General features: G+C 39.2%; 1 protein-coding gene across 1 annotated transcript in view; it reads left to right on the forward strand.

Moving 5' to 3' along the window:
- Positions 1-5,246: 5,246 nt before the first annotated feature.
- The window catches only part of LOC104493692 (transcription elongation factor B polypeptide 3-like), a gene marked incomplete at its 5' end in the record, with an annotated part of 29,127 nt that continues 18,862 nt past the window's right edge, over positions 5,247-15,511 (forward strand). Inside the window, 8 exons of the mRNA XM_010136422.1 lie at positions 5,247-5,303; positions 7,086-7,198; positions 8,302-8,989; positions 9,905-10,004; positions 10,881-11,045; positions 11,625-11,722; positions 12,494-12,674; positions 13,149-13,272. Coding sequence (XP_010134724.1) covers positions 5,247-5,303; positions 7,086-7,198; positions 8,302-8,989; positions 9,905-10,004; positions 10,881-11,045; positions 11,625-11,722; positions 12,494-12,674; positions 13,149-13,272 — 1,526 coding nt within the window. The remainder of the gene's footprint in view (positions 5,304-7,085; positions 7,199-8,301; positions 8,990-9,904; positions 10,005-10,880; positions 11,046-11,624; positions 11,723-12,493; positions 12,675-13,148; positions 13,273-15,511) is intronic.

Genomic DNA, 15,511 nt, shown 5'->3' on the forward strand with positions numbered 1-15,511 from the left:
GCAGTCATGAAATGCAGTGCTAATAAAAGGTGAATCTAGTAATAGAAAATATGTGGTTACCATGTTTAAAAGCAGAGAGGAAAGTTTTAGGTATGTGTGGAAAGAATAATAAATCCATATTACAGATGCGTATGTAGGTAAGTGTTGGTGGTGCCAAATATTTCTGTTCCATACTCGAGAATAATTTTTTTTTGGCACTTTTTAATAACTGCTGAATTCTTTTTGATCTGATCGTAACCGGGGAAGATGCAGAACATTAATTGTTGGTGTCAAAAGCTTGGGTGAGGTTTGATAGTACTCCAGTGAGTTTTCAGAGAGTTGACTGAAGAATGAACAGAACTAACGATTTAGATATTGAATGATGCTCAGGGTAGTAGGGGAATTCGTCAGGGCAGGAAAAAAGCACTGTGCTATTGTTCATATATGTAAACTAAATGGTCTTTATTGTCATTGATCGTGAGGAATGTGTTGAGCAGCTGCATGATATGGCATATGAGATGTAACTGATGTAAAGGATGGTGCCACTTGAAGAGACTTCGTGTAGATATGTACTGCTCAGTTTATCACCAATTATATTCAGCTGGCACAAACTGTCATAAATATTTGCAAGTTTCTTAAGGCATTTGTCTTGCTTCTGTATGATGCTGGTTACAGTAGCAACATTTCAGATCTGATGCAATACATAAAATGAAGTTCAGTTGCGCTCACCAAAAATAAATGCCAGACCTCATCAGAAAATGATGTGGATTTGTAGGTTTGGTCGTGGGTTTGTGGTGGTTTTTTGGGGGGAGTGGGAGATTATGCATCTGTTATCGACGTGATGCTACTCAAATCTTTCTTAATTTAGAAGACAGCAAGCATTGTAATAAAATGCTACAAATACTGAAGTAATGTCTGTCAAATGAGGAGACACTCTTCTAGAAACCACCACTGATCGTGTGCTAGGGTACCTTTATTTGAGCAGCGTGCATTTTAACATGGCTCAGTGGAAAGTCGCAGCTAGGAGCTATGAAGTGAGGGTCACTTAGGGTAGGAGACTGTATTTCGGAAAGCATTGACTCTGAAAATGATTTAGAGCTCTGATGTATTACCAGTTGAGCATGAAATCGCAGTACCATGCAGTGGCTTATGGAATAAATGCTGTCTTTGGGTAGCTTAGCAGGGTTAAGTTATTACTGCTATATAGTATTAGGGGGACAGTTACAGGAGTCTTACGTCCTGTTCTGGGGACTGCCATGCTGAAAAGATAATAAGACAGTCAGAAAATGGCTCTAGCTCTGTCTAGCATGACTTACTAAAACTGAAGAAACAAGGTAAAGTGTGATTAGTGTTTACATTTCTGTATTGTAGAAGGTGTTTGAAAGAAGACTTTAATTAGCAGAAAGAGATCATTAGATTCAGTTGCTGAAAACAAAATAGACAAATTTTATAGGCAAATGGGGTTTTGGATTTTTTACTGAGGGCATAGGAATGACTGGCTTGGGAATGTGTTGGGTTTTTCTAATGTGCCATCTTCCAAGTCTTGGTGCTCTTTGAGGTGAGCTGTCTAGCTGAGCCAGAAGTTAGGACTTGGTGAAATTTCAAGGCCTGTGTTATAGAAGAGGTGAGCTAAATAATCATGGGGACCTCTTGGAGAGATGCAGCTAGCGAGCAAGGAGGGATAGGAGAGAAAGCAAGAATGAGTTTCTGTGGTGAAATGTTGACTCAGTACCTTGGCCACAGATTGTGTGGGGACCTGTTAATGGGCCCCATGCTTCTGAGGGTTCATGCTTAGCCAAAAATAATGAGGAGACTGTACAGTGCTTGTATAAGGGATGATGGAGCCACACTGGTGCAGTGGGAGGAGTCCAAACTCAGTGCACCTGGCGTCTCTTGTTATTATCACTTCATTTTCAGTTTTGACTCTGAAAAATGTTTGCTCACGTGCTTCTTACTCACTGCTCATTATCACTGCCCGCTGCTTTCCATCCACCCCTTCATCTTAGCTTGTTCTTGGTCCTATGTCACATTTGCTTTTGTCTCACACCAGTATGCATGTGCCAGCTGTTTGTCTGCAAGGCTCTCTTTACACTGCGTGAAGACCTGTGCCTTGGGCTTGCTTGAAATGTCATTTATTGGAAAAACAGTAATCCTAAACACTTTGGGTCATTCTTTAGAAATTAGTGTTAGGAATTACATAGAATAGTTCAGAAATTGTATATAAAGGTAACTTCTATGTTCTTCTTAATTTTTTTCTATAAAGTTTACCATCTCTTTAAAAGTCAGTTTTCTATGAACTGATAGTGGTATGCAAGGTGAAAGTGTAAAAACCAGTGGAGGTTTGCATATGTACTGTGTGTATATGGAAGGACTTGCGGAAAACAATTACTGGGTTCAGTCCAGTGAGGTAAGAAGAGCCAGATGGGCCACAAATGCTATGGTAAAATACAGGATCAGAGCAAGGCACCTGAACAGTCAACCTTCATTTTGTTCTTGAAGGCCTGCATGACTTTTCTCTTTTTCCCTTATGTTATGCAGCAATTGTAATGATGCAGTGTATAAATATGACAACAAAGTTTGTGTTTTTAATAAGTTTAGTTTCAGTTTCACTGTGTCTTACTCCTCACAGTGTGCCTTTCTGTGACCTTCACCCAAGTCTGATAGATATTGGTGCTTAAAAAGGAGATAGCCCTTCCTAGTCTTTGACAGAAAAATCAGAACTCTCTAGCACATAGGATAAATACAAAGTTTCTCTGCTGTTACTGATGTTTGCTGCAAATTAAATTTGCTTGTTTCCTGACTGTGTCTGTGAAGTAAGCATGGCTTGAAATACCAAGGGCTTGGAGATGGGTACTACCATTTACGTTGCCGAGTTACAGTACAAGGCAAATGGAGCTGTCTCTCCTTTGGTAGTCCTGTACATATATACATAGCTGCCAATCTTGCCACAGCCTGAGCTGTTCCCTGCTTCCAAGAGACCAGGATTTCTTCTCCTAAAAGGCTTGTCAGAGTGTTTGATCAATGCTTTCTGTTTTCTTCTTAATGAAATCCTCTGTTTGTCTTAATTTGCCAAGTGTGATAAACATTTCAAGAAGGCAAAATGAACAGTGTGGCCTTTGGTTTAGGAAAACTTGAAAGTTTTGTCTTTCATTAAAATGTGTTGACTGCTTTTGGACATGCTTGTCATCAGGGTACTTTTGTAATTTAGCCTGTTGATTTGAAGATGTATGACTAGTAATTGCCTGAATCCGTTGTTTTGAAATGAACTTGGCTTTAAGAATTAACTTAGTCCAAAACTCATCAAGAGGAAACACTCAAAACCCCCATTCTCTTTGTAGCTTGGTGAAAATATCTTGTAGTATGCTTCCACATACAGGTTTGTCTCTGGCCAGTGTTCCCACTGTTTTGCTAGATACTTGAGTATCTAGTCATCCTACATAGCACAATGTAACCTGTTGGCAATGGGTTACTTCCTCTTTCAGTGCGCAAAATAAATTAAATGCGGATATATTTATTAATTAAATAAAAAAATGAACTGATAACATAGTTTCTAATGCTTGTGATTAACATGTGAGCAATTTTTTTTCTACTTAAACATCTTTGTAACACTTTTTTTTTCTCTTGTGGGATCATTTAGAAAAAGTCTTCAGTTCATGAAATATGTAGCCTATAGCTCTGAAGCATCTGGAAGAAGTTAAATGTTAAGCCTATATTCTTCTCAGAAGGAAGAGTAATTCTCTTGAGATGCAAAATTGTTTTTAACTTCATTGCATATATTCTTAACACAACTTGCTGGCTCAGGGAGCATCTTATTCTTAAATAGAAGATAAACAGAACTTTATTTGGTTCTTGTACTGTTTCTGAAATTTTTGTTGGAAAGCTTTTTTGTAGGTATCCTGCCATTTTGTAATTAGCTGAACTTTTTGGGAGAGAGTTGGTTTTCATCTGGTCCTAGGTGTTTGTCTTACTGTTACAGATTTTTCTCAGGCTGTGAAGCATTTCTCTTATACTTCTCTTGGTCTCAAACATGATTGCAGGCTGGGCGGTTTACAGGAAGAACTGCATGCGAGGCATGTAGATACAGCCCACTGTACGCAGTTAAATTCAGTGTCAAGTGTGGGATTCCACTACTAATGCATTACAGGAAAAACAAAACTTAAAACAACAGTAGGAAAAAATATCCTCCCAATTTGTAAATTGTTTCTTCAAGTTTGCTATTCACTTATTTTAGTAGCTCTTCAATCTCTTGCAACACCATTTCAGAAGCAATATCTGATATGATAAATGACAGTTCATTAGTTATTTGAGGTAGCATAGCTGTTCCTATAGTTACAAAGTTTCTGGATAGTCTGTTTTGCATTTCTGCAGGTTCCTGCTGTTGTGTTTAGAAGTGGCAGTGATCTAGAAAACTTTGCTAGGATTCTAGGCTGTGAAAGCTCTATGAAATGCTATTATTTCAATTGCATATTAATTCTGTCACCTACATAACATAGTTCCATGGATGTTTGTGAAAGAAAAGGTAAACTGCTTGTGCTTGCTCAACTACTGGGCTCTGCGGTGCTGTATTCCATTGCCAAAGAAATTGTGTTATATTGCCAAATAAATGTGTTCTTGGGTTATAAATGAGGCTTTTGTGTTATTAAAACGCTTATCATAGGAAGGTGAGCCTTTTCGCATTTGAAAAGATCTTTCCTGCTTTGATGGAAGTATTGAGCTTCGACAGTGTAGAACAAAACAGCTGTTCTGGGTTGAGCTTGTTTTGTTAATGTATAAATTGCAGTTAAGTTTTCAAAACGTTATTTTTTGCAAACTGGACTCCCACCAGCTCTGTTGTCCTTTCTTGGCCTGGCTGATGGACTGGTGCTGCTGACTGGGAGACCTGCTGGGAGACTTGTTGCTTTTTGCGTGATGGTTCTGCATAATGCCACTTTTCTTTTGGTTCTGTGACATATGAGGGTCGCTGCTGCATGAGGAGTGTGCGGCCTGTACTGCTGTGCTCTTGATCATGAATGTAATCTCTGTAGTGGCAAATTCATACCTACTGGATTTTATGACGTTACTGAAATTGGAGGGGGTTGCTGCACAGCACGGACTTCAGGCATAGCTGTGATGCGCGGTAAAGGAGTGCTTACACTTTCCTGGAATTACTGGATATTCCATTTAAATCCATTGAGTATTTTTGGGTTAAGCATGTGAATGAGGATGAGAAAAACAGAACAGAACTTACAAATATTTGTTTGAAAAAATAATCTAATGTTTCCTTTCAGATTATAAAAACACTCAAGGTACTACAGGATTTGGATATATCACTGGATATTCTAGTGGTAAGTCACCAATAATACATTAAACTCTTCTGTAGTGAATTACTGTAAATGCCAGGGGTCTGCACTCTGTCCAAAAGCCAGCTGGAAGCTGGGCATGCAACTTGACAAAGACAGTATTATGCCAACAGTGATTGTACTGTGGACAGGAATCTGAGCATATAGAGAACGCTTTGCTACCCAGGACTGGTCTCTTCTCATTGTAAAACTGCTTTCAAGTCAATTCTTAAGACAAAGCAAATATGGGTGAACCATTCTTTAGGTCAGTTGTCTAAATCTTCTGTCTTTGACTAGCACCTCATGTTTAGTTTCTTGCATTTAAAGAGCAGGCATCCCTGCTAAGTAAGGATACTTATGACTTGAATCCTTATCCAAGTCCCATCCTATCAAATGTTATATTGGAAACTCTCACACGGCTCAGTGAAACTTATAGTTATTATGAGCAATGTTTCTGTATTTGGAAAGAAGAAAAATGTGGGGTTTGTGAAAGAACTCTTTGAAGAGTAAGAGAAAAATAAGATATTTGGCTGGTCTATTCAGGCAAAGGCATTTGCTTGTCTTAAACATGGGTAGACTTCTACTGGAATACAGAAATATTTATGTATTTGTATTGGAAAACAAAAGAATCTCATAATGCAATTAGTTGTTTAAAATGACAAAGGTCTTCTGCAGGCAATTCATGTTTCCAGCAAACTTGCATGTTTTATAATGTGACAGACTTTGATGGAAGCCTTCAAGTCAAATAGGGGAAGAAGTGTCTTAACTGAGGACTCCACATGTTTATAACACATTTGAAGAACATAAATAGCTTTACGAAATAATCCTACCAAATTTCTTGCATCTAGTTACAGTACACTGACCTATCAAACCAGTCTTGTTCAAATTATATGGAAGTTAAATATTTTTCAAGTTAATTTAATCCTTTCTAAGGTGTGAGCTGATTATGTGGGAATAGCACTTGTATAGCTCTTGCTCAGCTTTCACAGGAATATCATTTCACTAGTTAGCACTAGAGTGTTAACAAGTTGCTGCTAACCTAGTGAATTCCAGGTTTCGTATGCATCTTAAAAGAGAGTTTGTGGATCAGAAATACTGAGAATACAGGATTTAAAAAAAAAATCACCTGTGATTCTAAATACATTCAAAGTCTGCAACATAGTTGTGCTTAAACAGCATAAAACTCAGTACAGCAAATCTTGAAGGCACAATGGTATTGTGAAAATAATTGAACTGGGGAAAACCAGAAAATTACAGGGTCAGGGTTGGGTTTTTTGGGTGGTTTTTTTTTCCTCCCCTGCTGTGTCTGAAACTGAGACTGAATTTAGTCATATGAACTCTGCTACTCTGACCTCTCTATCCCATACTACTCCTGGTTGAGATGCAATTTAGATTACAATATGTCCATCATATGTGCTCTCTAACATGCTAAAATGTACTTGCATAAGCCTAAAGGGAATCTGAATTGATTAATTCACTGGATCTGTATGCATTTTGTGGGCATAAGCATTCAAGCCAAGTGAAATTCCTGAAATGTGTACATTTAATGGAGGAAAATGACTTCTCTTGGTTTTATGCATTAAGACTATATTTTGTTCCCGATACCTGGTTATAAATACCTTCCTTTCCTTCAGTTCCATTTGCAGTATAAAGAGTGCATTTATTTCTTTAGCTGCTGTAAGACTGTTCTGACTATTAGGCTAATCCTGTTTGTAGGAGTTTTAGAGAGGGTTTTATTTGGGATGTTAGTCATGATTTATTCTGCCTGTCTTGCGCTATCTTCAACAGGAAACTGGCATAGGCAAAACAGTTAACAGTTTTAGGAAACATGCTACTGCTGGGAATGTAGCAAAAACCCTGGTAAAACAATGGAAAAAACTTATTCCTTCAGAACATAAAAGGTAGGTGTGAATGAATGTTTTTCTCAAAGTTAATTATACTGTTCTGTAACTTCATAAAATATAGCTTGGAAAGCTTAGGAAAGTGTTTGGAATGACAGGTATGCATTAGAACATAATACATAATTCTGAATGGAAGAAATGAGACTTTCTTTTATAAAATATCAGAAAACAAATCAATATTGGTCAATTTGCCAGCCAGCACTCAGACTCCAACTGCTTTTTTTTTTGACTGGCACAAATTCTTAGGTCCCAGCTGATGCAAGCAGGACTAAGCCAATGATGGGCACTGTTCTGCCCTCCTTCAGGGAAGGGGGAGGTTTGCTCTTTCTTCCCAGAGGCGGTGGTGAAATGAGTCAGCTTGTCAGTTATTTGTTTGTTTGGAGGACTTTCCTTTAATATTCTTGTGGACTGAAGGTGGCCTCCGATATTGGAGGAGTCACGCTGAAGAGCTGTAATTTCTTTTCAGAATGAGGCAGCCACCACTGTCATGACCAGGTTGGCTGCACTTTAGATGTTTTGCAGACCTCTGACAATTTGAGGCAAAATTGAGCTGAGAAAGCCAAAGGTTTAGGTTGACTAAATAATGCACTTTAAATGTGAAGTTGTTCAAAGAATAGAAAAGTAAAATAGCAGAACTTGTGATAAGCAAAGCATAAAGGTTGAGCTGTTTTAATCTGCGTCATCTACAGAGAATGGTGTAAATTCTCTGTCTCCTAGTTGTTTCAAGTACCATGTTTGTTATAAAGCATACAGGGAAACGTGTTAAAAAAAAAAAAAGGTATCCAACACATTATAAGCAAATAGTACTGTCAGGCTTATTTTTCTGCTGATGGTTATGTCCCTACACCTCGCTTGTCTTGCTGTCAGTCCTTGTTGCAGTATTTAATAGTACAGGAGCCAAGAGCTGCTTCTCTGGGGTTCTGTACTGATAATGGACAAATAAGAGCATGGCAGAGCACAGTTTTGGATCTTGTAAGATGATGATACACGGTGTGATTTAATGCTTTTAGTTTTACTAATATAGGTAAAAAGATGGGTTGCCAGAAAAGTTTATCAACAGATGTAGCATGGGATGTTTTTTTTCTCCCCCCCACAAACTGCAGTGGTCACAGAGGAAGAAAACAAAATACTGAAAAAGATGAGATGAAATCTTCTGCTTCCAAGGAGATTAAGCCTTTGGAGAAGTCTAAAGCATCTGTACCGGTCTCCGGAAGTTCCAATAGCACTCCCATTTCTAAGAAGTTGAATAAGCAGCCTACTTGTAGTGAAAGATCCCACCAAAGTAGAGATTCTGAGTCTCAAAAAGAATGTGATAATAAAGAATGTAGCAGCAGTGGTTCTAAGCATGCTTCCAAGGGTACCAATCCTGAAGCTAAAGAAGAGAGAACCTTCACAGACAGCAAGAAAGCTTCAGAAAAGCAGCATTCCTCTGTAGCCAATAAAGACTTACCACCCCTGAAGGAGAAGCCTAGTAAGGATGCTTCCAAACAGAGAAATACTAAGCATGTGAAGAAACCAAAACAAAAGCTTTTCATAAAAACCAAAGCCAAATTATCTAGCGATGAGGAATTTGAGCCCCCTACTATGTCTTTTGAATCTTACCTTACTTATGACGAGGTTACTGAAAAACGAAAGAGGAAGGCTTGTTCTAGAGGTGAACGGCCAAAGAAGTGTACCGAACAGAATAACAGGTCATTACCGCAGAAGACTTCAACATTTTCTCATGCAAAAGAGGGAGAGAAGGATGTAAAAAAATGTGAGGGCGATCAATTGGAAACTCCCTATAAAAAGGTAAACCACTGCATGGTTGAGGTAATAGCAAATAAACTGCAGACAAATAACTCTTATTTTCAGTGAAATTCAGCTGTATTTATTTTAAGCAATAGATTGCATGGCTCTGGCATATGTGCTGCATTGCAATTGCCAATAATTGCAGTAACTGGAGAAAAAATAAAGGGATTGTTTATTGCATACTGGCAATTTACAGTTGCCTTGTCTTGTATTTTTAGGGCGATTTCCAATCTAGCAATAGTCTTTGATCGATATCAGCTAATCTGCTATTTACCTGTAAAGTAAAGGTGCTTACCTTTGGAAAGATGTCCCCTTCTTCCATTTGTGACCAGCCTGGTCTGTGTGCAGCACAGTGATTTTGTCAGATGCTGAGGTTCTTTAATAACAAATGTTAAGGTCTGCAGTGGAACTGAACTTTCTAATGCATTGAAGTACATCACAGTGTTGGCTGTGGTATACTGCTGCATCTTAAAATACCTTTTCAAGGGGCTGACTGTGAAAATTTTGGGCTAAATGTCTTATGCAGCACAATATAGAAGACTTGACAGGACCAAGTGGCATTTAGTTTGCCTTTAAACATTTAATTGTGGTTTTGTCTCATTTACTGCATGCCTGTAACCTCAATAGTGATTTATCTGGAAGCTTACGTTCTACTCCTCTGTTCTTTACTCTTTCTTAGTTCTCTTTATATTCACTGATTGCAGATATCCCAGTAAGTTCCTTTTGTGATATAGTCTTGGTAAGTAGAGTATGAAAGGGTATGCTGAAAAGTAGTCCAGTGAATAAATTTTAGTGTAGAAAAGCAATAATTCTAGTTATCCCAGTTAACTTTAGGGTTTGCTTAAGGGTTTGGGGACTTTTTTTAGCTTATCTTAAGCCTCAATAACCCCAATTTTTTTCCTTTACTATGCACAGGCCAAGGTGGCATCCCTCCAAGATCTTCTTAATACTCCACTGCCTAAATTTCTGACAGGCATCTCAATCTCATCTCCCCCGTATGCTGTGGACTTTAAAGGCAAGTAGTATGCAAGGCTGATAAATGTGAAACTGTTCAGCATTTTACAGCTCTTTGTAGAGATATCTTTATCCCCTTTCCTAAGAAACTATATTAGCTCATATGTCTATGGTTAAGAAATGCCTCACCTTCACTTTCTCATCTGTAGAAATCATCTTGTAGGTGATGAGAGTTGTTACGGTTTCCCTCCTACAGCTTGTTGCTGAATAAAGAAATACTGTTGAAGGTTGTGAGAGATGTAGAGATGGCACAGGTCAGGTAGTATTTCTACAGGCTCCTGTCTTATACCTTATACCTGTCTTCACTCTTGATTATACCTTATAGCAGTCAATGCCTTAGTAGAAATTATCTTAAGTAAAACAAATACAAGAAGCACTAGGTCTGGCTTTCGCCTAGGAACTTGCTAGTGCCTTTATAGGTAGGTGACACAAAGTGCCAGTGGTTCCTCTAGCAGCTCTTGTGAGGTTTCAGTGGTTTCATACCACTCTGGTCTTGAAACATCACTGCTACTGCAGCTTCTGGGTTCTCTAGGATAACTCAGGAAGATGAATGAAGTGCTGTAGACTGGTAAGAGAGTAATCTATGTGAATATAGTTTATGTATACCTGAGCTAAATAATATAAGGCTGGTTTGAGTTGGGGCAGCTCACTTGTGAAGTATATGCTGTCTTATGTGTTAGATGATGATGATGAATGGGCTTCTGTAACACAGATGTGTAAGGGCCACAAACAGTAATGCAGTAACGGTATTTCAAGAAAAATGAATATGCATGTGTCCTACCAGCTGTGTTTCTCTCAAAGCAGAGTGTTTAAAGCATTGTAAAATGTCAGAAGGTAAAGAAAACCCTGCCTGATGTTTTGTTTTCAGCTTCCCTAGCTACTGCTGTAGAAGCACCCCAGCAAGTCAGTGAGATGGCTCAATTCACAGGACGGAGACTGAACTCTAAAATGCAAGTTTACTCCGGCACTAAAACAGTCTGTCTTTCAAAGATGCTTACACTGTATGAACAGTGCATCCGTGTACTTCAAAATAACATTGATTGTGAGTACTCTGAGGGATTTGTAGCAGGTTGTGCCTGAAAATGTATCAGGTTTCTTTTTTTTCCTGTATGCTAGCAACTGTCTTACTGAAAGATACTGCCCTTTCCCACAAACAGTGACTCAGAGGAGGCTGAAAAGCACTTAGAAAATGGATTTATGGCTGTGCTAAAATGTAGTTTTGTTTTGAAAGCTCTGTCTTTTCTTAAAGTTCCAATTTTAGTTAAAATGTCCTGTAAGTTCTAAGCCAAAAAGCTTGCTGATTTTTTTTCACCTCCAAGATGTTTGTTTACATAAATTAGAATGAGAAATCAAGAAATTGTTTATTCCCTTGCATAGGCAGAGAGGGGAGTGATGCACATGTGTAAAGATGGGGCAATAGCTATTCAGAGACGTTTTCTCCATCCTCAAATCTGCCAGTCAGTGTGGAACTGCTGATTTATAAATATTTTCATAGCCTGACTTCAAAATGTGTTCTGTTGGTGCTTGCTAAAATTAACTTCTATTTTTAAACTGTTTGGTGAGTGGTGTTACCCACTGAGTAAAATAAATGAGCTACTGAAAGCACTGTCCTCTTTTGTAGCACTGCATGAAGTAGGAGGTGTGCCTTTTGAAATTCTTGAGCCTGTGCTAACACGTTGCACACCAGAACAGTTGTTTCGAATTGAGGAATGTAATCCGGTAAATTCTGCCTTGTTAAATTCAGGGAACCACGATGGATGTGAGGCGTCTGTTTCTGACTTCCTTGCACGCTGTTTGATTAAGATTTTCCATGGGTTACACCGGTTTTCTGTCTTGTGTCCTTGTTTCTTTGAATTCAGGGGTCATTATCAAGCCTCCCTTTCTCAAGTGCCAGGATTTAAAGCATTGGGAGAATTATTACTGATGAGCAAGTGAAAGTGTTGGTAGAAAAGTGTTTCTGAAAATAAAGGGGGGGAAAAAAATTACCACTGAAATAGCTGGGAAAGTCATGACAGAACCAAACATTTTCAAAGCATACAAATCGAGAAGCATCTGGGGTGAGATTTCATGTATGTTGTAGGCTTATCTACACTGTTAGGACTTCAGCTCCATGATGCATTTGGACATCAAAGTTCTGAGTGGTAGTGCTTCGTAGTGCAAGTTGACCATTTCTCTGCATGCCTTAAGTTGAGAGCTCATGTGGCCCAAGCCTGTCCTAGAAATGCAAGTCTAGCCTTTAAGCATGGCTCACCAACTCAAATATAGAGCTCTGCTATTTAAGGCTATGTGATTGCTAGACTGAAGTCAGTATCAATGCATGGTATTGCCACACTTGGAGTTGGGGGTACCTGTGACAGCATGTGTGGTGGGATTTGTTCTGCACCTTTCTCCACCAGGGGATTTGGATTTATCTGCAGGCTCAGCTAACAGATACTCTTGAAAATGTTATTTTTAAATCTTTGATTTGAAGATATTTTGTTTTCAAATTAGATGTTTACAGAAGAGTCTGACCACTTGTGGAAGAAACACTGTCAGAGAGACTTTAAAAATGAGTGTGTCCTGGAATGTGAGTCTTGGCGCGAAATGTACTTGAGACTCTTTAATCAGAGAGAAGAAAAACTGAAGATGCTGACAAAAAATATTCTTTCAGCTCAGTCTGAGAAACCGAAAGGTAAAATCTGGTTAGCTTTTCCACTTACAAAACTATTCTTGACACTTAATATGTGTGGTTTAGTGGTTTGTTTGCATTGAGCACTAATGCTGTACTTGTAGAAGTCATCAGGAAAGAACACTGTTCCTTTTAATTTACAAGTTGTTAAAAAAATTAATACCTGCATTAATACAATACATTGATGCATAATACTTGCAGCATACAGTAGACTAATCTCACCTTACAGGTTAAACTGAGGATTCTATGCAGCAATACAAAGAGTACAAATGTAAATAAAGATACCAAAGTTAATATGAAGAAATGCAGTCTGTATATGATTTGACATGGTTCACTTACTACTTTAGTAGCAGATACTGCAGTTCTGAATTATGTTTTTCCCAAGTTAAACCTAGAAATTGTCATACAACCATATTCTTAACTGAGCTGTGAGTAAAAAGGGCAAAAAAAAGGACATATCCTCTGCTTTTGTATTAGGCAGGCAAGTAAAAATGGCTTATGTGACCAGTGCTGCAAAACCACCCAGGAACATTCGCCGACAGCAAGAAATCCATGGGACAGCGGGACCTGCCACCCAATTTCATCCCATACAAAAGTGCAAGTAAGGGTCCTGTACTCTGCTTTTATTTGAGTTTAGATGTCTTTGTCAGTACCAAAGCTTGCTGGCAAAATGTTTTTGAAGTTATAAATAGCTCTCCATTTACTTTTCCTTTTTTTTTAAGCAGCTACTGGCTAGAAACTAACTTGCCTTTTAAGTCTTGCATGCTGCTCTGCTGCGTATGCATTGTCATTGCACATTTCTCCAAACTGCCAGTTGTGAATCGCCCTCCCAGCTGGAGAGTGAGTGGATGCTGTTGTTTTTTTCCATACTATGCTAATGCTGCTTGACATCCTGGAGAGATTCTAGTGTTGCTGGTTGTGTGTTTATAAACCTGCCTAGCAGCCTCACTTGTTCTTCTGTTTTCCTAGTCAGCTGTTTGGAGTGATACAGCTGACCAGAGTCAACCTCAGCAACTTTCAATGCTCTTGATGGTGGATTTCTTCTTTGGCAGCTTCAGGGAGTGTCTGGAACAGTCAGCCTGTAGCAGTAGCCAACACTAATCACTGGAGGAACAGAAAACTGGGTTTCCATGAATGTTTCCTTAGTACAGCACAAAACTAAATTTTCTTTGACATCTTAGCTCAACAGCCACGAGAAACAACGCTGAGATATGGTTTGTCCTACTGTTCCAGCCAGCCTAATGAACACTCTTGTGTCCAAGAGGATGGCTTCAACCGGGAGATAAACCATCTGCAGCACCAGCTCTACCTCTTCTTTCCCTTCTCAACTGCGTGGAGACAGTGTGCTGTTTCTTACTGTCTGAATATCTGTTCTCATCTGGAAAAAACATCAGCAGTTTGAGCAGCACTCCCTGGATTGAGTCCATATGTCAGCATTTGGACTGAAAAAGCCATGGCAAGTATTCATACTGCCTAAATATGGCTGTCTTAAGCTGTGGTAACTAACTCTGCTGTAGCTGCTGGGGGGGCATGTTGGTCTCCCTTCTCCCCATTGTCTGTGGTTGTTCCCATGTTGGTGGAACTACTCTTCAACTAGCTCTGTCAAAATTATCCCTTTGGGCAAGCAGCAGGTGGAACATTTTTCCTTAACCTGAATTAGGGAACAATTATGCATGTTGACAAATACATGAGAGGACAGTGACAGATAAAATTTATCCTCCCTCTTCCCAGTTAAGTTCTTGCAAATGTGATGCAAGATTGACTTAGTATAGCTGAACATGTCAGGCGAGTCACTTTAAGTTATCTCTGTTATGATGCTGCGAGTGCCTGCAGTTGTGCTGAGTAATTGTGCAGTCTTAGGCACATAAACTTGATAACTGCACTGGCTTGGGTTTGCTGTGAGGTGGGACACCTACAAAACCACGGGCAAATGTGTTTTCTGTGAGTTTCAGAAGCTTAGCTTAGTTGAGCAGCCTTGATTTACTGCTCAGGGTGGTGGTGTTATGGGGCAGGAATGTCAGCCTGGATGTAGAAACTTCTTAAAATCAGCTTTTACACCAGATGTGATGTTTTTATAACTGCACCTTTAGCTTATGAGATTATGAAGCTTCTTTCTATTCTGTTGCTGTTTTCAATGAAAAGATAGACCCTCCCAGGGCTGCAGCTTAAGGCACTTTGAGTTAGGCTTTCACTTGCCCTGTAGGAGGCTGTATCTGTGTTATGACAGACCAGCTTTCCAGTATAGGTGCTTCAGGTACAGGTAGGGTAAAATTCTGTTCTGTTCCACTAATCTCTAGAACGTTAGCTGAATGATGTTTTCAAAGCTCTGCCTGTTTGTGTTTTGTGTTTGTTTTTTTTAACTCAAGCTTGATAAACTAGGAAGAACTGCTGTTGTGTGGAAGAAGCCATGAGAGGGTCATTGCTTTGCCCTCTTGAAAAACAAGGGCTTGTTTACACGTGATGAGAAACTTAATTGCTTTGACTAAGTCCTTTGAAAACCTATTGGCTTTGCAAGTTGTAGAATTTGTACAGCTGAAATCTTCACTTAAGAAGCTGGTCTTGCAGGAGGTAAAAGGCAGATGTGTAGGTCCCTAGCAGGCCGCTGTTTGCAATTCAGCGTGCAGCAGTATGCAATAACTGGCAGCAGATGTCAGTGACTGGCTTTGAGGTTACAAGGCTGCCCAGATTGGTGACATCATATTGACAGTTTCGTACTGTGTTGGTTTAACTGTCTTTAGCAGTGGGCATCGGCTCTATCTGTGTCTGCCTCAGTCCTTGTCCTGTTGATTGAAAATTCCAACCTAATATTTAGGGTTAGTTTTTGTGCCTTTGTTAGGCAT

This window comes from Buceros rhinoceros, unplaced genomic scaffold (assembly GCF_000710305.1).
Source record: "Buceros rhinoceros silvestris isolate BGI_N320 unplaced genomic scaffold, ASM71030v1 scaffold16895, whole genome shotgun sequence".
NCBI classification, from domain to species: Eukaryota; Metazoa; Chordata; class Aves; order Bucerotiformes; family Bucerotidae; genus Buceros; species Buceros rhinoceros.